We start from the raw sequence: 24,282 nt of genomic DNA, 5'->3' as shown, positions 1-24,282 counted from the left end.
CCTTCCAAGATGGTGCAGGGCCTCTTCTTCCCCAGGTGGCATTTCCTTCTCCTCCTCTTGCTCTTCCAGTTCCCGGCGGCCTTCTTCAAGGGGAGGGTGACCATGTGTTCTGCCTTCTGCTATGAAGTCCTGAAGTGTTGCACGTCCAAGCTCAGCTCCACGCGGAGCGAGGCCTCCGCCCTCCTCTACCTCCTCATGAGGAACAACTTTGAGTTCACCAAGCGGAAGACCTTCTTAAGAACTCACCTCCAGGTCAGTGAAAGGGGAAGAAAAGAAGTTGGCTTTGCCCAACTGTGAGACCTTCGCTGGCTCTCTTGGCTGCTGTTTCTTCACAATCTCCTTCCTCACTCTAAGAGGGGCGCTTAGAAATATTTCTCCCTTTGTCCCTAACCCTTTGCGCAGTGAAAGAAACTGGGAAACGTGTTCTCTTATGGCCTTAAAGCAGAGGTCTTCAAACTTGGCAGCTTTAAGACTTGTGGACTTCATAGCTGGCTGGAGAATTCCGGGAGTTGAAATCCACAAGTCTTAAAGCTGCCAAGTTTGAAGACCTCTGCCTGAAAGATTTAATAAATATCAGATCAGGCTGGTTTGTAAGGATAGCTATTTCAAGAGACGCTGGATGTGTTACCTTCAACTTCCTGGGAAATGCGCACTTGTGACATGAGGAAGGGTGAAATTGTGAGGAAGAAGAAAAGCAGAAGTTTTGTTGGGAGAAATTTGGTTCTTGAGCCCGGCATTGTCTGAATGTCACTTGGATCCCCTGCTTGACCCCAGAGATTGCACACCAACCTTACCTGGTGGACCAGACAGGAAACATTGAGCAAATTCCATTTTCTCGTAGGCTAAGTAACAGAATCTTGCAAGTCTGAAAGTACATGACCTCCTCCTGTCTCCTATACAGCCTGAGAACTAGGGAAGGTCTCTATTGAGTTTCTTCCCCACTTGATGTGCAGCCCTGGGCTACGCTGTCTCTTATCTGACCGTTCTTTAGGCAGCATCTCTCCCAAGGTCATTCTCACATGCCGTTACAATGCAGGACAAGACTCCAGGGCTGAATTTAGTCCTCTGAACCCAGTTTGCAGCCTCTTTAAAAGCCCACTGCACAGGGTCTTCCCCCGCCCCCTGCTCTTGGTGGGAAAACACACCAGAATGCACCCTATCTTTTGAAATAAGGAAGGTGGGGGGGAAGTTGGACAATCCTGCTTCTATTCCTGTGATGTCTATATGACCTCACCGAATTTGCATCCTCTTGAGAAACATGGCTCCTTTTTTTGAAAACATCTTCAATGATGTCCTAGATCTGAGAATTCACTCGGGTTCTGAATTCACCCTGGCGTTTCTCCAGTGTTGAGGGTTGCATCAGTTGGCTCATTTCATGCCTCCCTTGTGATTTGGGGGCAAGAAAACTGGTGGCTGAGATCACTGAGGAAATGCCATGGGTCCATGGGAATTTCCGTCTCTTGCCTGGGACCAAACTTAACTGCCAGTTTTCACCAAGACTGTATTTTGGGGATGCTTACTAAATGCAGGTTCAGCCCCGAACACCAACTCAGGCAGAGACATTCAGAAGCAAGTGAGACCCTCTTGGGACAAAGATGGTTCTTCCCTGAAGTTGATTCCCTGTGGAATCAAAACCCAATCAGATCGTCCAGTGGTGGAATTCAAATTTTTTTACTACCGGTTCTGTGGGTGAGGCTTGGTGGGCGTGGCAGTGGAAGGATACTGCAAAACCCCCATTCCCTCCCCATTTCTGGGGGAAGAATATTGCAAAGTCCCCATTCCCTCCCCACTCTGGGGCCAGCCAGAGGTGGTATTTGCCGGTTCTCCGAACAACTCAAAATTTCTGCTACCGGTTCTCCAGAACCCGTCAGAACCTGCTGGATTTCACCCCTGAGTTCGTCTGATTTCCATCGGAGACTGTTTGTGGGGCGATGCAATCAGCAGACAAGGGGTTGTGGACCAATATTTGGGTTCCCAGGAGGTTTGGTATCCGAAGTTGTTCCCATACGAGTCAACCAGAATCCTTTGGATTTCCAGAGCCCAGCTAGTCACTTCCCTAACTCTGAATCATGTCTCTCTTTCTCTGCTAGATCATTATTGCGGTGAGCCAGTTGATAGCCGACGTGGCGCTTAGTGGCAGCTCACGTTTCCAGGAATCGCTCTCAATTATCAATAATTTTGCCAACAGCGACCGGCCGGTGAAGGTAGGTTTGGTTCAGCGGAAGAAACTTTTTTAGCTCCTGATGGTTGAAGGCCACACTTGCTTCCCTGTGGGAAGGAAGAGGCTTCTTTACAAGGGCTCGTTTGTCCAAAGGGGCCCTTGCCAGCCATGCACGAATCCTGGAAAACTCCTGGAAGTGAGTTGGGGTGCCCACCCTGCTCAGAGATGCCTCTGCAGCTCAGGCCAAAAGGAGAACCTGGAAGGAACCGTTCCAGGAACGGAAACCTGTCGGGGGAGCTGGGGGAATCATATTAATAAACAAAAGGCAGGGCAGCCGAGAGGCCCTCAGTGCAGAACATCAAAGCTCATGTTGGATTGCAACTTTGAGGTGCAAAGTGAGGGATACACAGCCAAATTCCACCTGGGGTTTGGGAATGTCTCCCCACTTCCTTGTGGCTCAAAAGAGATGGCAGAGGAAACAGGTGTAAAGGATGTTGTGAGATCCACTGGCACCTTTCCCTAAGGTTGCAGATTGTGATCTGTTTCATGATGCCAATGACCCCAGCTGCCAAGAGATCTCCTTGTTCTGCTTGGAAGCCTTAATATAATGGAATCTTCGGAGATCTCCTGGAATCAGAAATGTGTTCTTTACATTCCCCATGGAGACTTCACAGTCCCACATTTACTGATTTTCTCCTTGGGTAGCATTAGAAGTTGCCGTTTGATAGCATCTTCTGTGGAGCTCGGGCAACCACAGCCAGCACTTCAGAGGTGGCTTCCAACCTGATTGCCACCAGGGAATCTGCCCTTGTGGCCTTCCTCCCTCTCTTCTGTATTTTTATGTGCTTTCTGGCTTGGCCAGCATCTTCTGGAATTGTCCAGGATGGTCTTTGGGATGTGATAGAAGGTCTGCCAAATGGCCCACTCCAACAAAGGCTCATTGGGAAGAGCACCTGGGCCTCATCTTCCCCCAGTTGTCCCTCCTCTCTGGTTCAACTGCTGGAGGAACAGCTTGGGGAAGGGAGATGGGAGATGGGAGAAAGGGACCTTGGGGTCTTCTCCTAAGGCCTTCAGAAGGATGTTCTCTTCTATGACAGGCAACCACGTTCCCTTCCGAAGTCAAAGATCTGACCAAGAGGATCCGCACGGTGTTAATGGCCACTGCCCAGATGAAAGAACACGAGAAGGACCCTGAGATGTTGGTTGACCTGCACTTCAGCTTGGCCAAGTCTTACGCCAGCACTCCGGAGCTGCGGAAGACCTGGCTGGACAGCATGGCCAAGATCCACGTCAAAAATGGGGATTTCTCGGAGGTAATGACCTTGGCCAACGCCAGGCCCTTTGACCACTTCCAGGAGGTCTCGATTGCCTTGTGCTCACCTTTCCTCTCGTTTCCCAGGCAGCCATGTGCTACGTTCACGTTGCAGCATTAGTGGCAGAGTTTCTTCACAGGAAAAGTGAGTGTTTGACGTGGGGAAGGCCGGGGGGTGTGGGGGAGAGAGACGGGATCGGGGGGGCAGAGAACTCATTTTGAAAGTCTTCCTTCCTGTTCTGCAAAGCTTGTCTGATGGGAAATGTCTCGGTTTTGCTCCTCAAATCGGAGATGGTGCCATGGTGGCCCTTTGGGTAGCTCACCAAAGTTAGTTTATTTATTTAGTAAATTGAGGGTGGGTCCTCAATTTACCTACCTTAGAAAGGATGGAAGGCTGAGTCAACCCTGAGCCTGGTGAGATTTGACCTTACAGTAATTGCAGACAGCTGGTGTTAATCACAATGCTATCAGTCTGCTGAGCCACCAGGCATGTTGGGTAGTTTGGAAGCAGGAACTTGGGCAGAATGTGTAGGAAACAATTTAGCTGCACCAATTAATTTATCTGCAGAGAGCAGCACGAGACCAGGAGAAAACCTTACTTAAGCCTTACTATCTTGGCGATGGTTTTTCAAAAGTTCTTTGACAACCAGAATTTCCAGTCCATAGGGTCACTGGCTGAATGGGGATACTGGGAGTTACAATTCTGATACATTTTAGGGGAGGGGTTGTCACAGGTTATGGACCCAAGGAACGAGAGAAACCACTGAAATGTAAACGTGGTACGAAATTTATTAGGCTATTCCAGTTGTTTGCTTGGGATTTCAGTTTTGGGAGCGTTGTTCATATCTTTTGCATTTATTTTTAAAACCCAGAAGTGGGAATTTGTTGGTATCAGCTGACCTGGCCCAATTTGTCAAAGATCTGAACTGAAAAAAGGAACTAAAATCCTGCTGTGGTTTGTGGTCGGTTGCTATGCTGCATTTAGATGGATTTCCAAGGACAGTTTAATCTGACAGCAAGTTTTTGTTGATGGTGGATAAAAGAATTTCAAGCCACTTCTTAGAAAGTCGGAGCCTGGCTTCGTTTCAACCGAGCTTCATTTTGTTCAGAGAAACCTGGATTTTTCACCCTCCGATCATCCTTCATTTTTTATGTGTTTATTTTCCTGCCTTCCAAGAAGCTTTCGAATAAGCTGAAATCTGATTGCATCAAACCATTGAGTTGGAGTTCAGGTTCCTGAATGTAGCCAGTCGTTAGCCTGGGAATTCTTGAACATCAGGGTATTTTCTCAGAAAGTGAGAACCTTGGGCTGTCAACCGGAGGCAAGACTGGCTGTTTTATCAACGGGAGATAAGGTTCAACAGATGGAGATGAGTTTTACGCTCAAGTTCTCCTCCTCCCTTCTCTCTTCCACCTCGTCTGTTTTGCTTCGGCAGGCACTCACCCAAGCCTCAGATTGAGTTGGAAGGCCTTTCCACCTCAAAAATGCAAGCACATTACAGTTCGCACAAAAGGGGAAGCTACTTGCTGAAATTCAGAAGGCAAGAGTTGAAGGAAGCTCAACCCAAGCTTAGCCCGTCCTTCGGTTGAGGTACCGCCTGCCCATGGTGGTCTCCAAAACCTTAGGGTGATGCCTACTTCTTGTTTTACGTGGTATTTTCCCATCCTAATAAGGGCCAGAGCTCAGTTTTGGAATGTAAAAAAACCTTAGCATGGGTTCTGTCCCAAAGAATAAGATTGCGTAGGAGACATAAAGTGGTTTAATCTGTCAAGGATTAACAATGAAAGTGTGTAGCCGTTTCAACCGCCAACTGATCTCCAAGGCCTTTTCTCTTTCTTGGCTCCCGTCTGTAGAGTTATTCCCTACTGGATGCTCATCTTTCAGGAAAATCACACCCAACATTGACGAAGAAGGTGCCATGAAGGAAGATGCAGGGATGATGGACGTTCATTACACTGAGGTAAAGGGCAGCTACTGAAGGGCCGGAGTAGACATCAGAAGCGTGACCCTTGGAGAGCTGGAATTCTACCAAACCATGTCAGGACGAGACAGGCTCAAAAAAAATGGAAAGCTGCTTCATCGTTTCCTTTGGGAGTGGAAATATCAACCATTTAAAAAATGACTTTTGCTTGAGGTCTTCTGTATCTCTCCAGACTCATTATTCAAGCGAAGGCCTGACTTCCTTGAATACTTTCCCATTGTGATAAGCAGCGTTGAGCAGCTGGGAAAGCCCTGAGCCAGTATTTTACTAAGTAAACAAATATGGTGAAAGGGCTCAACCGGCCTAACCGGTTTTTCTTTGGCAAGCTCATGGATCGCCCAGCCCAGGTGGATCCAAGGCTGTTCAGGTGTCCAAAGAGGAGGTAAAAGGATCAAGAGCCACTCTGGCAGATCCTGAAGGGGAGGCTCTCCATTATCTTTCCTTCCTTCTTTCCTTCCTTCCATCTTTTCCTTCTTTCCTTCTTTCTCTATCAGCTTCCTTCTCTGTCTCCTTCCTTCCTTCCTTCCTTCTCTCCCTCCCTCCCTTCCTTCTTTTCCTTCCTTCCTTTTCCTTCCTTCCTTCTTTTTCTATCAGCTTCCTTCTCTATCTTCTTTCCTTCCTTCCTTCCTTCCTTCCCAATCCCTGTAACTGCTTCTGACATGTGCCGTTCACCTGTTTCTGGTAGCCTTCTGCATCTTGGTACCCATGATGGGGACTCTAAGGCAGGACTAGAATTCCCAGTCTCCTGGTGATTGGCCCAAAGTCACCCAGATGGCTTTCGTTGCCAAGGCAGGACCAGAACTTACAGTCTTCTGCTCTCTAGCCTGGTGCCTAAACTTCCAGACCCAACTGGCGTTCTCATGAACCCCTTTTTTTCCCATGCAACTCACAGGAGGTGCTGGTGGAGCTGCTGGAGCAATGCATCGATGGCTTGTGGAAAGCCGAGCGATACGAGGTCATCGCCGAGGTGGCCAAGATGATGATCCCCATCTACGAGAAGCGGCGCGAGTTTGAGGTAGCCGATTGGAAGCGCCAGCAATTCTGCTACGTCTTGCAGGGAGAAAGAGCCAAAACCAAATTAGCCAGCAAGGGAAAAGTTGTCAGTCCAGATCCAGAGACACCGAAGCAAGCTCAGGGAAGACAGGCATGGGGGCTTGGGGGCAGCAGGGGTGGGTCTTTTCCAGCCTCCAGTTCCCCCAAAACATTCCGGCCTTTTTTTTATTTTCAGAAATTGTCAGCCTTTTAAGGTAGACCAGAGTAGGAAACCCAAGTCATGCATGCCAATCCTACTTTTATAAGATTATGATAACAAAATTTTGCAACCTGAATATGCTTCCCCCCTCTTGGCCTTTATCTTCACAAGAATTAGAGCAGGTCTCAATAAAGGCGAATATTTGTAGCTCAGGGTTGAAATGAGGGCTCCTTGGTGCTCTCTGAACTTGCTTGTTTTCTTGCAGACTTTTCATTACCAACCTAGGTAACCTCATCAGTGCTAGATCTGTTCTGAGACGCTTCCTCATATTACACATTTGCTCCAGACTCAACTTTCTTTTATCTGGCTATGGCCTTGCTCGCCGCTCTTCCTCCTGTTCCTCAAGGTTATTCCCTTTTCCTGTTACAGAAACTGACCCAGGTGTACCGAACGCTCCACGGCGCATACAGTAAAATCCTGGAAGTGATGCAGAGCAAAAGGAGACTCCTAGGCACCTACTTCCGAGTCGCGTTCTATGGACAGGTGAGCCCACGGATTGCTGGGGTGATGGACAGAGAGTCAAACCACTGTGGAGTCTTGGCTTAAATTAGCCTTTTTATGTGTCCTGGTTTCTTCTTCAATTCGCTTCAGTTGGCATCCACTTCCTTGCCACCTTTATGCAGGTACTGCTTTGTCTGTTGCTCCTCCAAGGGCATTTCTAATTTCTCCTTCCTCCCCCTCTTTCTTTTTTTTTCCTAATTTTTTTTTTTTAATTTCCCCAAATCCAATTTTAAATCCAGGTAGAAAGTTTTCCTTTTTGGGCTTTAGTCTTTTAAGTTCCTTTTTATTTTTCTCTTCACTTTGAATTCCCAAATGCCAATTAGCCGCTTATTTCACATTGGGACCTCTTTTAAGCTTTCAAAATTTTTCTTCTTACCTATGAGTTGGCCAATCACTCACCAATACTCAACAATACTCCATTCAATCACTGTTCCTGCACAAATCTTCGTTTGGTTGCCCCAGTTTAGAGCGGTCGTTTTAATGGCTGCCGCCCCCGTCGCCGGATCAAAGAGCTGCCTCCGACCCTTCAAGGAACTTGCCTGTTCCTCTTGATCTTCCGAGGTGCCTCTCTTTTTTCCCCGTCCCTCCACGACAGTTCCGGTCCAGAGACCACCCACCCACCCCTGACAGCGGTTTGTCTGGCTGGATTTTCGCGAAGCTCGTCGGAGCTCACTATTTTCCAGCCAGTATCGCCATGACGCTTCCGGTTCCTTTCCCTCCCCCTCTTTCTTCTAGCATCATCCTTTCTCTGGAGCAACAGTCTTGAATGTGTGGCTCAATCAGCTCTGTTTTCTTTGTTGGAGGGTCTGCCTAAGGCAGCGGTTTTTCAAACATGGCAACTTTGAGAAATGTGGACTTCAACTCCCAGAATTCCTGCTGGCTGGGGAATTCTGGGTGTTGAAGTCCACAAGTCTTAAGCAAGTTCTCAAGGCTGAAAAACAATGGTATGAGGTTTTCCTTCTGGGCTACCTCTAGGAGAGGTTTCCCCAGTGAAGTTCTCAGGTTTTAATCTTTTGTGGCTCCAAAGGACCCTCAAAACTCCACGTTCTCAGCCTCCTTGGATATTATTCATGTTTCGTAATTAGAAATGACATTGGACCAGACGTAATTCTTTAGCCTTAAATCCATTTCCCTTGAGGTTAGGACATTCCGATTCTTCAGCTTCCTGGCAATTTTTGTGTGCCTCCTACTTTCCCAGATGTTTCTCATCTTCTGAGACTGAATGTGTGTAAGAGAGACAAAAATGGTGATTTTCTTGAGAGGCATCATTGATCAATGTTTTATTCTGAAGGGCCCTTTTCCCTTGAGGATATCTTGTGTTTTGTTGGTCTTAAAATAGGAGCTGTACTTACTATTTTTGCTACTTTTACTTTACTTCCTTTTATATTTACTTTACTTTTTTCCTTTCCTTCCTTCTCCTTCTCTTCTCCTTCTTCCTTTCTTTTCCTTTCCTTCCCTTCCCCTTTCCTCCTTTCCTTTCCTCCCCTTTCCCTTCCCCTTTCCTCCCCTCTCTCCCAAAAGAAAAGCTAATCTCCTGCACCAAGTTCCTTGTTCGCCGCTTCTGATGTGTCCCCGTGGAAGTGAGCCGTTCTCGCCCCCCCAAAATCTTTTCTAAAAACCAGCTGCTTGGCTCATTGCAGGCTTTCTTTGAAGAAGAGGATGGGAAAGAGTACATCTACAAGGAGCCCAAATTAACTGGCCTCTCGGAGATATCCTTCCGGCTGCTGAAACTCTATGGAGAGAAATTTGGAGCCGAAAATGTCAAAATTATCCAGGATTCCAACAAGGTAATGTGAAAGCATAGCTCTGATTCTGGCACACAATAGAGCCGCAATACCAAGAGGAGTCCTTGTTTCATGTACTCAAAGAGAAGCTGGAGAGCCATTGGCCTGGGAGGCTTAATCAGGGCTCCTATCCTGGGGTTGGACTAGATGGCCTCAGGTGGCACTTCCAACCCAGGGCTTCTGAGCTCTAATTTATTCATGATCTGATCAAAGTGAAATAACAATCTGGTTAGTCTCGATCTAAGAAATTTACTGGGCAAACTGGTTGGCTTAGAAGGAGTTCTTGACTTGCTGTCATCCATTGTTGTTGTTGTTAGTTGTGAAGTCGTGTCTGACCCATCGCGACCCCATGGACAACGTTCCTCCAGGCCTTCCTGTCCTCTACCATCCTCTGGAGTCAATTTAAGCTCATGCCGACTGCTTCAGTGACTCCATCCAGCCACCTCGTTCTCTGCCGTCCCCTTCTTCTTTTGCCCTCAATCGTTCCCAGCATTAGGCTCTTCTCCAGGGAGTCCTTCCTTCTCATTAGCTGTCATCCATAAAAGGTCCATTTTGCTCAGAAGATGCTGCTGAACATTGGACTGGCTTTGGGGTGCCTGTAGAGTCAAAGAGACACCCCTCCCTCCTTGCTGTAGGGTCACGATGGGGAACTTCCTTCCAGTTGTCATCATCTCCAGAGCTTCTCAATTGGCCATCGTAGGCTTGGGATCCTGAAAAGTTGGTCTCTTGGCCGGAGGTCCCTGAATAATCCAACTGGGCTGGTCTTCTTTTGGTGCCATTCAGAACGTTCCATTTTCTTACTCCAGGTGAACCCGAAAGATCTAGACGCCAAGTACGCTCACATTCAGGTGACTTACCTGAAGCCATTTTTTGACGAGAAGGAGCTTTCAGAGAGGAAGACAGGATTCGAAAGAAACCACAACATCAACCAGTTTGTCTTCGAGACGCCCTACACCTTGTCTGGCAAGAAACATGGAAACGTGGAGGAGCAGTGCAAGAGACGGACTATCCTCACTAGTGAGTGTGTGTGTGTACGTGTGTATTTTTTATGTTAAGTAACTCAGAGACAGATTGCGCATCTCACAAATTCTTTGGCTGATTTAAGGAAAATAAAGACTCCATCTAGTTATACAAATACAAAAACAGAATCTGCAACTGATGAAACTCAACGGCAAGGACCGCCTGCCATTTATTGAAATGGAGGCCAACAAATAAACTATTTCTCTCAAGAGAGATAAACACTCAGATCTAGAAGAAGACAATCTCTTCTTCAGAAGAGGTGGTCCTTATTTCATCTCAATGTCCCCAAAGCCAGTAATCTACAAATTCATTGTAGTCCATCATCAAGTTGTTGTCAACTCTTAGTGTCCATCTACAGAGATTTCCTCCAGGAAGATTTGTCCCTAATCTGGCCCTTCACGTCTTCCAACAATGGATCAGAGGTGGGTTTCAGCAGGTTCTGACCAGTTCTGGAGAACCGGTAGCGGAAATTTTGAGTAGTTTGGAGAACTGGTAGTAAAAATTCTGACTGGCGCCACTCTCATCTATTCTCTGCCTCCCAAGTCCCAGCTGATTGGGAGGAAATGGGGATTTTGCAGTAACCTTCCCCTGGAGTGGGGTGGGAATGGAGATTTTACAGTATCCTTCCCCTGCCACGCCCACCAAGCCACACCCACAGAACCGGTAGTAAAAAAAATTGAAACCCACCATTGCAATGGATCCATTGGAAATAGATGAAGATGAAGATTTATCTACTGCAATCTTCATCTGCTGGTCATCCTCTTCTCTTTCTTTCCACCTTTTCCAGCACTGGAGTCTATTCCACAGAGCTGGGCCTTCATATAATGTCTCCAAAGGAGGACAATTAGAACCAGGTCATTTCTGCTCTAATGAGACCTCTGCCTTGATTGGCCCCTAGCTATTCTGACCCCATGTGAGAGGAGGCACCCTAACCACTAACAGTCCTCCTTACAGACCCGTTTGGACCATGACTGAGGTCACGTCCCAAGCCTTTTTTAAAAAAAATAATTTTATTTATAGTTTTTTCTTTGACATATGTAAGTTCTTAGTGAACAGTGTATTGTCTGGGTCAATGTACTTTATACACCATACTAATAACAATAGTAATACTATTCAGGTATACATGAAAAAGCTCTTTCAACTTCTAAAATTTACATCTACATAGTAACTGTAATATATTATATAGCAGTATATTTCCCCATTTCGAATTTCTACCTCTATTTTCTAACTCTTAATAAAGCAAATCCTATATTAAGAAGTATTCTGTATCTATCCGTCATCTCTTGTCCTTTTTAGTATCTCAGCTCTTATTGACTTTTTGACAAATCTCCCGTGCTCCTCTCTTGGGATCTTGTTTCCCCTTACATCACTCATAGTCCCAGGATTTTTTGTAAACACCCAGCAAGCCCTCACACAAATTCTCAAGGCTTCCATCATCTTGGACACCAGAGTGTGAGATTCCCCCAAATTAGGAGATTTAGCAATCTTGCACGCTCAAAGAGAGCTGTTGCTCAAAACGTTGCCTAATCTTGACCTCCTACAGGCACTTCATGCACCCTGTGGGAAAGTTTGCATGGACTTTGAATTTCCCAGTCTGCATTGTTGTGATATTTGTGGCCTGTTGAGACAGGCTTTTTTTCTTCTTCTTTGCTTCAAGACAAAACGAGAGTAAAATAGAACGAAGAGGCTGATTAGAACTTCAGGGGGGCTTCCTTCCTCAGAAGCAGAGATTTATTTTGAGGTAGAGCTTGTAGGTGGGGAACGCTTCGTTCTCTTGATGAGCGCTTCTGCGGCTTCCTTCTTTTTCTCCTAGCCTGCCACTCTTTCCCGTATGTTAAGAAAAGGATCCTCGTCAGATGCGAACAGCAGGTCAACCTGAAGCCGATTGACGTGGCAACAGACGAAATCAGAGACAAGACTTCCGAGTTGCAGCAGCTTTGTGCTTCGCCGGATGTGGACATGATCCAGCTGCAGTTGAAACTTCAGGGCGCCGTTTCGGTGCAAGTAAGCAGCTGGGCACATCTGCCCCACAAGTCAATGTTTTCCTGGCTGGAAATGGGGAGGGGAATTTTAGCTGGAATGCTCCTTCTGGTTCTGCTCTACCAACTCTACCAACAATTGAAACGCTTCAATTGCTGAATAAGCCACAAAGGATTCACACAGCCATAAATCGTGGGGTACAACAGCTTCCTTTCTGGTTTTCATGGGCAAGAAGCCCACCGTATAATTTTCATTCCTCCGAAAGGCCTAGGATCCCTCCCCAGATATTCCAGAAATCGTAGCAGATCTGTTGGGCTGTGGGTGTTTGCCCTGCGTGTCCGTGTTTTATGCGTTTGACGCAAGGTTAGATGAAACCCCAACTGTCCTTCGCATGGGCAGGAAGCTCCTTGGCTGCCTAAAATCAGGGCCACCAATTCCTACCATTTGAAGGTCAGGCCTAAAATAGGCTAGATGTAGCCTTTCAAGAGGGACGCGGTGGCTCAGTGGCTAAGATGCTGAGCTTGTCGATCGAAAGGTCGGCAGCTCAGCGGTTCGAATCCCTAGTGCCGCATAACGGGGTGAGCTCCCGTGACTTGTCCCAGCTTCTGCCAACCTAGCAGTTCGAAAGCAGGTAAAAAAATGCAAGTAGAAAAATAGGGACCACCTTTGGTGGGAAGGCAACAGCGTTCTGTGCGCCTTTGGCGTTGAGTCATGCCGGCCACATGACCACGGAGACGTCTTCGGACAGCGCTGGCTCTTCGGCTTTGAAACAGAGAGGAGCACCACCCCTTAGAGTCGGGAACGACTGGCACATATGTGCGAGGGGAACCTTCACCTTTACCTTTTAGCCTTTCAAAGCTAAGCATTCTGTTCCCAGTGGCTTATGTTTAAGCTCTGGTGCTCCTCAAATTCCTGGTTGCTTTGAAGACCACCGATGTGGTTCCTTGAAGCATGACCAGCAGTGCAGAGTCACCTGGGCGTTGTGCTGGGATCCAGCTTCCAAGATCTTCTTAATTTGTCCCTCTCTGTTTGGCTGATCTCTTTGTCACTGTGCCTCTGTTGTGGGGGACGTGGCATTAGGTCAACGCTGGCCCCCTGGCCTACGCCCGAGCCTTTTTGGATGACAAGCTCTCCGGCAAATATCCCGCGAAGAAGGTGGCCGAACTCAAGGACATGTTCAGGTTGGTATCATGGACTTGGGTGCCTTACCACTTTCTTGTATGATGGAACCTCAGGTGGTCTTCCATCCAGGCACTGACCAAAAGCAGGCCAGCTGCACTGGAGAACCCTTGAATCTCTGGATACTGTTCCAAATGCTGGACTTCATCAATCAAGTCCTTCCTGGCTCTGGTTAGATCAGTGATGGCTAAACTTTTCGGGACTGAGTGCCGAAAGTGCACACATGTGCACACGCCCACTCATAATGCAATGCATGTGTGCCCCCTTCCCCCCCTCGCATGCCCGTGCAACCCCCTGCATGCGCCCTGCGCATGCCCTCCCACACCCCACCTCCCACGTATGCCCCTGCGACTACACTTGTGCATGTGACCCCCGCATGCACCCCACCCTCCCCATGCATGTGTGCATGACCCACGCGTGTGCACCCTGCCCCCCACATGCACATGTGCGTGCGTCTCCCACATGTGCCCCGGGCATGCACGGCAGAGACCTGAAAACCAGCTGGCCGGCAGGAGGCGTGCGCACACGTGCAGAAGAGCTGAGCTGGGGCGATGACTCATGTGCCCACAAAGAGGGCTCTATGTCACCTGTGGCACGTGTGCCATAGGTTCACCATCATGGGGTTAGGTTATCTCAGGAACCATCAGGTCCAAAGGGAAGTCCCCTGTCCTACAGCTGGATTTGGGGAGGCTGCTTCTGAGCGCTGCCCCCAGAAGCAGCCCCTTCCCCAGGTAAGGATGGCCACTTCCTGTTAGCACCCCTGAAAGGTTGCAAAACATTCCTTTCATCGCATTATCATCTCTTGGTTTGTGGTTTATTGAGTGCCTTCCTTTTTTAACAAAGGGCTGTAGTTGATTATTTATATGAGCCAAGTTTGAATTTTATGATTCTACCGGAACTGTCGGTGATAAGGAAACTAACATAACTTCACTACAGGAGCTGAATGGAGGTCAAACTTTTCTTGGGTTCAGTATTGCTTCAAGAGTGTCTCAGGACCTCCGGAGGTCTCCCCGAGATTCTCTCAGGGATCCACAAAACCAAAATTATTTGCCAGATTTTGAAGAGATTTGCCAAATTTTAAACCTCTGTCACTCTTCCCGTTATTTTTTTATTTGTTAAAAAAGTAGGGTGTTTTTTTTCCCCACAAAATGTACTTTAGTTATGTTAATCTCCTATGATTATTTTAACAATGTTCTACAAAGGCACACATTTTAATTTTTAATATGGTAAGTATTGATAGATATAACCCATACAAGCCAAATCCCTTTTGGGTTCCTCCATAATTTTTAAAACTGGGAAGGGAAAATTGAAAGGAGAAAGTGCCACTTCTTGTCCAGCTGAGCAAACCTCTCTCTCCTTTGCTTCTAATCAACCCAGCTGCATTTGTGCCCTTGTGCACTTTGCTCAGGCAAATTAGGTAAACACGGAGCCGCAGTCTTCCCAGAACTGTGCTTGTCAAAGGAAAACAGAGCGTGGAAAGGCAGGACGCCAAGTGCGCACACCCAACTACGGGGAACCCTACGAGGCCCCTCCTCAAGACCCTTGGACTGCCAACCTGTCAATAGGCCAGTGTTCCTCAACCTTGACCGCTTGAAATTAGGTGGACCAACTCCCAGAATTCCGTGGCATTCAACACATTCCTTTTGATGTTACATGCCTGCTTATTCTCTTGTAATCCCTTCCTCTGCAATCTCGCCACTCTAGACAGAAAATGAACATGGGGGTGGGCAGTAGGCGCATGGGCATGCACAGGATGCACGCAGGGTGTTGCACGGGCATGCGAGGGGGTGCACACACATTGCATTATGGGGGGGACACGTGCAAATGAGCGCGCTTTTGGCTCTCAGTGCCGAAAAGGTTAGCCATCACTGAACTAGGGCCTGGAATGTCACTGATAATCAAAAAGGATGTGAATTCTTTCTAAATTAGAGGACCAGGCTCAAGGTTGACTCAGCCTTCCATCCTTTCAAAGGTAGGTGAAATGAGGACCCAGTTTGTGGGGGCAATAAGCTGACTTTGTATGAATATACAAAAGTATGAAGGCTATTGCTTAACGCATTGTAAGCCGCCCTGAGTCTCCGGAGAAGGGCGGCATATCAATCAATTTTTAAAAAAAAAAACCTGGGTTTTAAACTTCACTTCCCCACTTTCCCCCCCCCCCCTCCACCAAATCCAAGGATGGGCTAAATGCTGGGGTCAATTTTTCTTCCCCCAGGAAATTTATCCAAGCCTGCGGAATTGGCCTGGAGTTCAACGAAAGGCTGATCAAGGAAGATCAAGTTGAATATCACGAGGAGCTAAAGTCCAACTTCAGGGAGATGGTGAAAGAGCTGTCGGAAATCCTGCACGAACAGGTAAGAGCCAGGTGGGGCATCCCCGAGAGCCGTTTAAAGTTGCTAAATATGTTGATTTGTTTGCTTATAAAATTTATTAGCAACTAACAATGTTATATGCACCGTTGTAAGTCAAGGACTCGGCTGCTTACGAAACTGGGATTCAGAATTTAGTGCTGTGCAGACAGCCGCCGGGTTTGAGGTCATTGGTGATGGATCAAAACAAGGATAGTTTATCTCTCTGTTGCAAGGGGGCGGGGGAAGAACCTCCAAATCCTTCCCATTGACATGCCAGCTGTGTCCTTGCAGCTGGATTTGCACAGAAAGGGCAAAGGTCCGTCTGCCACAGCTCCGTATTCAAATGGAAAAGACAGTTGACAGTTTTTCAGTTCTGCTCTTCTTCCTTTTGCACTTTTTTCTTAAGGGTGGGGGTGGGGGGAGTGATAAGTTAGCAGGGTATCACACAGCAGCTCTGGGAATGACCAAGGCCCCCAAAGGGCCAGAATCGCTTCCTTTGATTTTTTTCCATTTTTAGAAAACTTTTGGAGGTCTTGAGTTGGAAACCATGGGATGAAGTCCTGGGGAGGGGGCACAGGGAGGGCGCTGTTGCCTGGACATCCTTTTTTATCGTTAGTTGCAAAGTCGTGTCTGACCCATCGTGACCCCATGGACAATGTTTCTCCAGGCCTTCTTGTCCTCTACCATCCCCCAGAGTCCATTTAAGCTCCCGCCGACTGCTTCAGTGACTCCATCCAGCTACCTCATTCTCTGCCGTCCCCTTCTTCTTTTGCCCTCAATCGTTCCCAGCATTGGGCTCTTCTCCAGGGAGTCCTTCCTTCTCATTAGGTGGCCAAAGGATTTGAGTTTCATCTTCAGGATCTGGCCTTCTAAAGAGCAGTCAGGGTTGATCTCCTCTAGGACTGACCGGTTTGATCTCCTTGCAGTCCAAGGGACTTGCAGGAGTCTTCTCGAGCACCAGAGTTCAAAGGCCTCAATTCTTTGGCCTTCTCAGCCTTCCTTATGGTCCAACTTTCACAGCCATCCATTGCAACTGGGAAAACCATATAGCCTTGACTATACACACTTTGTTTGGCAGGGTGATGTCTCTGCTTTTTAGTATGCTGTCTAGCTTTGCCATAGCTTTCCTCCCCAGGAGCAAGCGCCTTTTAATTCCTTGGCTGCAGTCCCCATCTGCGGTGATCTTGGAGCCCAAGAAAATAAAATCTGCCACTACCTCCGTTTCTTCCCCATATGCTTTTTTTATTTAGTTAAGAAACCGTATCTGGCTGCCTGCTCACTCTCAGTGACTCTGGGCGGCTTAGAAAAACAAGTTGTGCAATTATTTGTTGATGATGGAGTTCCCCAGAGAGTGTTTATGAAGTTCAACAAATTTAAGACCAGTAACTTCAACTCCCAGAATTCCTCCACCAGCATAGCTGGAGAAGTCCACCGGTTTTAAAGTTGCCAAGCTTCAGAAATATTGCCGTAGGGACCCAGGATGGAGCCTCTTCCAGACCCTATAAGTCATTTATTTATTTATTTATTTACAGCTGCACTGATAGTCAGTCGCTTACAATCCTACCCTATGCCAACTAGATTTAAAATAGCCGAAACAAATAACCAAACCGTCAGCTGTATTCCTCAATAGAAGATTCCCAGGCCATGTATACCTTACATAACAGGAATCTTGGATCTTGTGTAGATCTGCTGGATTAATGCTAGGGCTGAAATCCAGAGAAAACCTGGCAAGGTGAATCTGGTTTTTGACTATCTGGAGGTGATGAGAGTGCCGGAGAAATCCCACCACCACGCAGAGTTTTTAATTTTCAAACTCTTCTGCGGTCAGCAAGAAGTCCTAGCTAGGAAAAAGCTGCTGAGAAACAGGTGGGCCTTTACAGGAAACCCACCGAGGTTCTCTTTAAGCCCCGATTTCAGGGGTGAAATGCTCCCGGTTCGGACCGGATCGCCCAATCCGGTAGCGATGGTGATGGGTGGTTCGGCGAACCGGTAGCAAAAATCCCTGCCCCCCCCTCCATATCCCATGCCCAGCTGAGCCATGCGATCATCAGAGGCTGTTTTTTTTACTTTTAAAAGCATTTTTTCTACAACCTCTTCAGCCAAAATGCTTTTAAAAGTTTTTTTTAAAAAGCCTCTGATGATCACGCGGCTCAGCTGGGATCGTCAGAGGCTTTTAAAAGCATTTTTTTCTACAACCTCTTCGGCCGAAGAGGTTGTAGAAAAAATGCTTTTAAAAGTTTATTTAAAAAAAAGTTGACCAGGCCCACCCAGTCACACCCACAGGACTGGTAGTAACAAATTTTACATTTCACCACTGCCCCATTTTGCCACCTGCAACAGTTTAGGTGTGATGGGGAGTGGAGTCCACGTTCTAAAATCTCGGTTGCAAAATTAGAAGGGATCTTCCGCCCCTCAGAGCGAAAAGAAGGAGCGGAACGTTATTAAAAGCAAAAAAAAACCAGAACGAGAGTAAAACCGCACCCGGGGATTACCCACTACAGAAATCAGCCTTGACCGTCCAACTTCAGGTCTTTCTTGCCTGTGAAACTACCTTTTTTTAAAAAAAGAAAAAGAAAAACATGAAATAAACATGTTGTGCTGCAGGAGCTCTTGTTTTTCACGACTGAACCCCAGCGTGTGGCAGTCTGCCATTGAACCAGGCCCCACCATCCTTGCAAAAACCCGCTTGGTGCCAAATGGGACATGGTTGAACTGAGGGCTGCCCTGTGCAGAGGCTTGGATGAGGGGCCTTTAGAGCAGGCCGCCCCCCCCCCATAATCCCCATCCGGCACTGCTCCGCACAACGCCCTCCCCTGTCTCTGGAGGAGGCACTGGAGTAGAAACAGGATGGCCAGATTAAGAACTGGCAGAGCCGCAAACCAGAGAAGAAGCTGGGTTGATATTCTGAGGGAGGTTTGGGGTGCAGCTGGCAATTGTGGCATGAGACAGAAAAGGTGATTGACAGGCGTGCCAGGATCAGACACCCCCCCCCCAGGAGAAGGAAGTGGGTTGCAGATCATGGCCCAAGTGAGAATTTTGGGGGATCTGTCCGTTTAAAGGCTGCCAATCTCAGTGTCCAACCTTGGCCACTTTAATAGAATAGAATTCTTTATTGGCCAAGTCTGATTGGACACACGAGGGATTTGTCTTGGTGCATACGCTCTCGATGTACATAAAAGAAAAGATGCGTTCATCAAGAATCATAAGGTACAACACAATGATAGTCATAGGGAACAAATAGCAATCAAATCATATTAGGAAATAGTCAATATAAATCTTAAAGATACCAGCAACAAGGTTACAGTCATATAGTCATAAGTGGGAGGAGATGGGTGATAGGAACGATGAGAAGATTAATAGTAGTGCAGACATAGTGAATAGTTTGACAGTGTTGAGGGAATTATTTGTTTAGCAGAGTGATGGCGTTGGGGAAAAAACTGTCCTTGTGTCTAGTTGTTCTGGTGTGCAGTGCTCTATAGCCTCGTTTTGAGGGTAGGAGTTGAAACAGTTTACGTCCAGGATGCGAAGGGTCTGTGGATATTTTCCCAGCCCTCTTTTTGACTCGTGCAGCATACAGGTCCTCCATGGAAGGCAGGTTGGTAGCCATTGTTTTTTCTGTTGTTCTAATGATCCTCTGAAGTCCGTGTCTGTCTTGTTGGGTTGCAGAGCCAAACCAGACAGTTATAAGACTTGTGGACTTCAATGCACGGTTCCTTTGAAGGGGAATTCGGGAGTTGGAAGTCCACAGATCTTAAAAGCTGCTGGTTGGACTGCAACCTCTTCAGGTTTCTCCTCCTGGCCTTGCAAGATCTCCACCCCTGAAAAACAACGAAGCAGGAGGAAAGCCAACGCAAAGCCTCCAAGTAGCAGGCCATTTCCATCTGTGTGTTTATGTGCGCGCAGAAGGCACGATGAATCAGAGAGCGGACTGTGTTCAGCCCCACGTTTTGCAGAAATGTGTTTTCGAGCCACGTCCTCCAGAAGGACCAATCAGCCTTGGAGAAGCTGCTGCTTCATGGCTGAAACGCAGCTGTTCCTTCTGGGTTGCTCCTCCGGGAGAGACCTCCGTTTGGCAGCTTTCCTTCCTTTGGATCCCAAAGCGACCCGAGCTGAAACTTCTCTCTTTTCTTCTTTTGGATTTGGAAAGCCAACTCCCGGGCCTTGAAGAGTCTGTCTCGTGCCTTCAGTAACTTCTCTTTCCTTCTCTTTCTTTCCTCCTCCATGCTGCCCTTGCCACAACAGCTCTGAAGACCAGGTTGGGTAACACTGTGCCGTTTTTCATTTTGGTTGAGCAAATATTTCTCTCCTTCTCGCAGATGCAGAAGCCCGTGCTAACCCATCTCTCCGTTTCAGATCTACCAAGAAGACTCCGGGCATCCGTCCTGGTTGCCCAACACCCTTCACGTCTTCTGTGCCATTAGCGGGACTTCTGGGGAAAGATACAGCTCCTTCTGAAACCTACCTGGAGCTTCAGGAAGGGACCAGGAGAACCTCTGGACACTTGCCAGGCCTTTCTCAGGAATATTCTGAATGCTGCCTGAAACCGGGGAACCTCCAATGCCTAACCGGGGGTGGGGATCTCCCCATCCTTCTTCCTCACAGGGTACTTATTTGAACCGGGAAAGTGCCTCCTGCCTCTCTTTTCTACCTTCCTTCGTTGCGTAGTGCTGAATGTACCTCGAAAGCGTTGATGGGACTCTGCTGTCTCCCTGAACACGGGACACCCCCCCCCCCAAAATCCTGCCTTGTAAAGCTGTACAATGGAATATAATAAAGTGGGAAGCTGTTTTTGTAATCGGCGCTCAGGGTCGGAGGCCTCTCCCGTAGAAAGCAGAAACCGTGACGGTTCCCAAACGTAGAGAGAACCTCACAGAAGATGGCCCTGAATAAGTTTCAAAGCATTTCCTGAGTTTGCTCAACCTGCCCACTTAGTTGCTTAAAAGAGATGTGGTGCTGGGGAGAAGTTGGAACATAACTGTCTGTGAGGTTAAACTGGGGTTTTTTTTTGTTCTGCTTCAGAACAAGGTACGGCCTGGAGCTAGGCAGGTTAAGGATTATTTAGCAAGACCCGGTTTTAAAAACATCTGCAAACTCACCTCTGGCCACCCACGTTCCTGGTGGCTTGCCCTGAATTGCTTAGGGACCATTCCCTTTTCGGCCTCCCTGGCTTTTAAGGAGGAAGAGAAAATGAAAGAGAGAGAAAAAAAACAAAAACAAATGAAGGAGAAATGAAAGTAACTTTTTTCTGGCGAGGTTACTGCTCCGTAGATAGCTTGGCTTTGGATAGACTTGAATCAGAAGTGAAATGCTCCCAGTTTGGACCGGATCACCTGCGATGACGGCGGGTGGTTCAGAGAACTGGTAGCAAAAATCCCTGCTCAACCCCCCATGTCCAGCTGAGCCATGCGATCATCAGAGGCTTTTTTTTTTCTTTTACTTTTAAAAGCATTTTTTCTTCGGCCCAAAAAATGCTTTTAAAAGCAAAATAAGAAGCCTCTGATGATCGCACGGCTCAGCTGGGATCGTCAGAGCTTTTTAAAAGCATTTTTTCTTTTAAAAGCAAAAAAAAAAATGCTTTTAAAAGAAAACAAAAGCCTCTGACGATCAGGCAACTCAGCTGGGATCCGCCGAAGAGGTTGTAGAAAAAATGCTTTTAAAAGTTTTTTTTTTTAAGTTGGCCATGCCCACCCAGTCACATTACTCCCCCACACCAAGCCACGCCCACAGAACCGGTAGTAACAAATTTTACATTTCACCACTGACTTGAATCCAACTTGGCAAAATCACTGGATTTTTTGCAGTGGGCAAGGGAATCCTGCCTCGACATGCATGCTGGAACTATGAAAAGGGTGTTTTTTTAAATCTCGGGGTGAGGGAGGAATGACAGCAATCGGAGTTCTGCTCTTCCGTTTACCCCCAAGGAGCATCTTGCTCTGATGCCAGGCCAGGTGGCGTTGCCAGTATTTATCTGCTCGTTCTTGGGTGATTCCCTTAGATGACGCCTGGGGAAGGCTGGGGAGGAACTGGTCCTGTCTTGACTGGAGTGTTGTGAAACCACCGAATTAAACCCCCCCCCCACCTCTTTTCAGGAATGCTAAAGTCGCCAGTTCCGTTTCCAGCCAAACAAAACAAGGCAGGACACTCAGGCTGGAGTGAAGCTGCTTTCGCTCCCTCTTTTGCTTTGCCACAACAGGGCTTCTCTCCCCGGGGGTGCAGCTCTGAAATGGGGAATCACCCAGGGGTGCTGTTCAGCAGGTTCTGGAGAACCGGCAGCGGAAATTTTGAGTAGTTCGGAGAACCGGCAAATATCACCTCTGGCTGGCCCCGCCCCCATCTATTCTCTGCCTCCCGAGTCCCAGCTGACCGGGGGAAAATGGGGATTTTGCAGTATCCTTCCCCTGGAGTGGGGTGGGAATGGGGATTTTGCAGTATCCTTCCCCTGGAGTGGGGTGGGAATGGGGATTTTGCAGTATCCTTTCCCTGGAGTGGGGTGGGAATGGGGATTTTGCAGTATCCTTTCCCTGGAGTGGGGTGGGAATGGGGATTTTGCAGTATCCTTCCCCTGGAGTGGGGAGGGAATGGAGATTTTGCAGTATCCTTCCCCCAGGAGTGGGGTGGGAGTGGGGATTTTGCAATATCCTTTCCCTGTCACGCCCACCAAGCCACGCCCACAGAACCGGTAGTAAAAAAAAAATGAATTCTACCGCTGTAATCACCCCACAAAAGAGAGGAAGCTGGTGGGGCTCCCAAGGCGAAGCTTAGGCAGAGAAGCCCCCCCCCCAAACCAGCCTTTTCCTTCAGAGGCAATTTGGATGGTTCAGCAAAGAAAGGAAAAGTGAAGCTTTGCTTTTGCTTTTCAATCCTAACCTGGCTGTCATTAAGCCGTGGTTTCCTTATCCAGATCATTTAACTGTTTTTAATAAGCCTTGGTTAATTGGGTTTGCATCAGGCCTGAATCCGTAAGCCTCGGTTTGGAAAGGAAAACACGCAAAGGCCAAAACCACCCAATTACCCAATTGCCCAACACCTTAAGGCAGGGGTGCCCAACCTTGACTAACTGGCTCATTGCCGGAGGCTGGCATTGCCGGCTGAGAGAGCATCTGAGCCAAAGTCACCCAGCTGGCTTTTACGCCTAAGGCATGGCTAGAATTCTCCATCGCCTGGTTTCCAGGCCAGCATCTTCACCACCAGACCAAGTTGTAGCCGAAAGAAAACAGGAAGTTGTGTGTGTGTGTTGGGACTTTTGAGGACTTTTGAATTGTGCAAAAGCATTCCAAACCAGATGAGAGCCAGATTGCATCTCTTCTTCCTCTCTTCTGCCCATTACACACCCAAAGTTGCTCAGCGGGCATTACACGGCAGGTATTTCTGAGCAGGGGAGAACATGTGAATATTTGCTTCTAGCCTCCTCTGACGCTTCAATGTGGAATCGTCCACAACTACCCAAGCATGACGGTATTTACCCTGCATTTCCTTCCTTCTTACTTATTTCCAAGAAACCCAATTCTTTTGGGATGAGTCAGTGCATTCGTACAAGACATTTCACCTTCTTCTTCCTTAGCCCACATCCTGGCTCTGCATTCCGGATTGGCCCATAAACTAAGCCCCCCACCCCACCCCACCCCGAAAGACTAAGTCAAGCCCGTCCTGTTGCACAATTGCCATTGCCAGGTGTGTACAACGTGCAGAAGTGAAGTCATCATGCTTCAACTTTGCCACCGGCTTCCAAATCCTATCAACCGCAATTTAATTTTAATATACGTGAGGTACAGACTTGCATGCCATGACTTCACCACCTCAGAATCCCAAAAATCTCTAAATGGGTTAGAAAAACGGCCAAGGAAACAAAACGGGCCCCCTCCCCTTCGTTTCTCCTCCTTTTCAGTGGGCAGAGTCGCCTTTCAAGACCACGTGCCGTGTTAAGCCAGCAATACGTGCAGTTTGTTTTGGGAAGACTTTTTTTAGAAACCTTTATGTCCAGCTTTGCATTGCTGGGCCCTTTTTTTCCCCCCTATCCCACAGTTGCTCAGACCAGTTTCCGTCCTTTGGTTCTGCAAAGGAGGCATTTCTTGGCCAAGTGGAAAACCCCCATTTCTGTCCCCAAACCAACCCACCTCAGAGCAGGCTAATCCATGCATGCCTCGAAAGGTTTACCTCCTTGTTTTCCAACGTGGATGTGTTGCAAAGCACAATTGCTGCCCTCTTACTTTGCAGCTAGAAGGGTTTTTTTTTTCTAAAAAAGTTTTTATTTTTATTTCTCATAAACATATTTAAATGTATAATCTTTTATCCATCATTTTCCATTCATCTTCTCTTTTAACTTTCATTTTTAGTTGTTCAGGGCTGCTCTTTTACCATTTTCCCTTCTTTATTTTACCACAACTTTTCTTCTTCTCCTCCTCCTCTCTTCCTTCCTCTATCTCTCCCTATTTTCTTCATTCTTCCTCTCCTTCTCTTTCCTACTGCCCCTTCCCTTCCCCCACTCCTCTCTTCTTCCTCCCTGTCTGTCCCTCTCTCCTACTCCTCTTTCCCCTCCCTTTTCTTCCTCTCCTTTTCCCTTTTTTCTATCTCTCCCTCTCCTCTCCTCTCTTCTCCTTTCCTCTCTCTCTACTCTTTCCTCTCTCTCTTGTTGCTTCCCTTTTCAATTCAATCTAGACTGGTATTCGAGCAGCCCCGATTTTCTATTTGCATCCATCTTCCTTTCAATTTCTTATTTGTTTAGTAATTACATCTAGTTCATCATTTGTGTACATTTTTATA

The 24,282-nt window shown here is 47.4% G+C and overlaps 1 protein-coding gene across 3 annotated transcripts in view; it reads left to right on the top strand.

The window, feature by feature from the left end:
• The window catches only part of DOCK11 (dedicator of cytokinesis 11), a 58,036-nt gene extending 37,719 nt beyond the window's left edge, over positions 1-20,317 (top strand). The window contains exons 41-54 of one of the 3 annotated variants that reach the window (XM_060683948.2): positions 70-252; positions 2,091-2,204; positions 3,259-3,474; positions 3,561-3,618; positions 5,328-5,434; positions 6,348-6,470; positions 7,077-7,190; positions 8,849-8,995; positions 9,799-10,009; positions 11,826-12,016; positions 13,073-13,173; positions 15,387-15,525; positions 19,765-19,777; positions 19,876-20,013. In XM_060683948.2, coding sequence (XP_060539931.2) covers positions 70-252; positions 2,091-2,204; positions 3,259-3,474; positions 3,561-3,618; positions 5,328-5,434; positions 6,348-6,470; positions 7,077-7,190; positions 8,849-8,995; positions 9,799-10,009; positions 11,826-12,016; positions 13,073-13,173; positions 15,387-15,525; positions 19,765-19,770 — 1,710 coding nt within the window. In that variant the 3' untranslated portion in view covers positions 19,771-19,777; positions 19,876-20,013. Of the gene's footprint in view, positions 1-69; positions 253-2,090; positions 2,205-3,258; positions 3,475-3,560; positions 3,619-5,327; positions 5,435-6,347; positions 6,471-7,076; positions 7,191-8,848; positions 8,996-9,798; positions 10,024-11,825; positions 12,017-13,072; positions 13,174-15,386; positions 15,526-19,764; positions 19,778-19,875 lie in introns of all 3 variants that reach the window. The other 2 variants (XR_009620652.2, XM_060683947.2) reach the window with 2 other exon arrangements.
• The last annotated feature ends 3,965 nt before the right edge of the window (positions 20,318-24,282 follow it).

The sequence above is a fragment of the Pantherophis guttatus genome, chromosome 12, assembly GCF_059756535.1.
Source record: "Pantherophis guttatus breed Tessera chromosome 12, ASM5975653v1, whole genome shotgun sequence".
Classification (NCBI taxonomy): domain Eukaryota; kingdom Metazoa; phylum Chordata; class Lepidosauria; order Squamata; family Colubridae; genus Pantherophis; species Pantherophis guttatus.
This window is presented reverse-complemented; position numbering and strand designations above follow the sequence as displayed.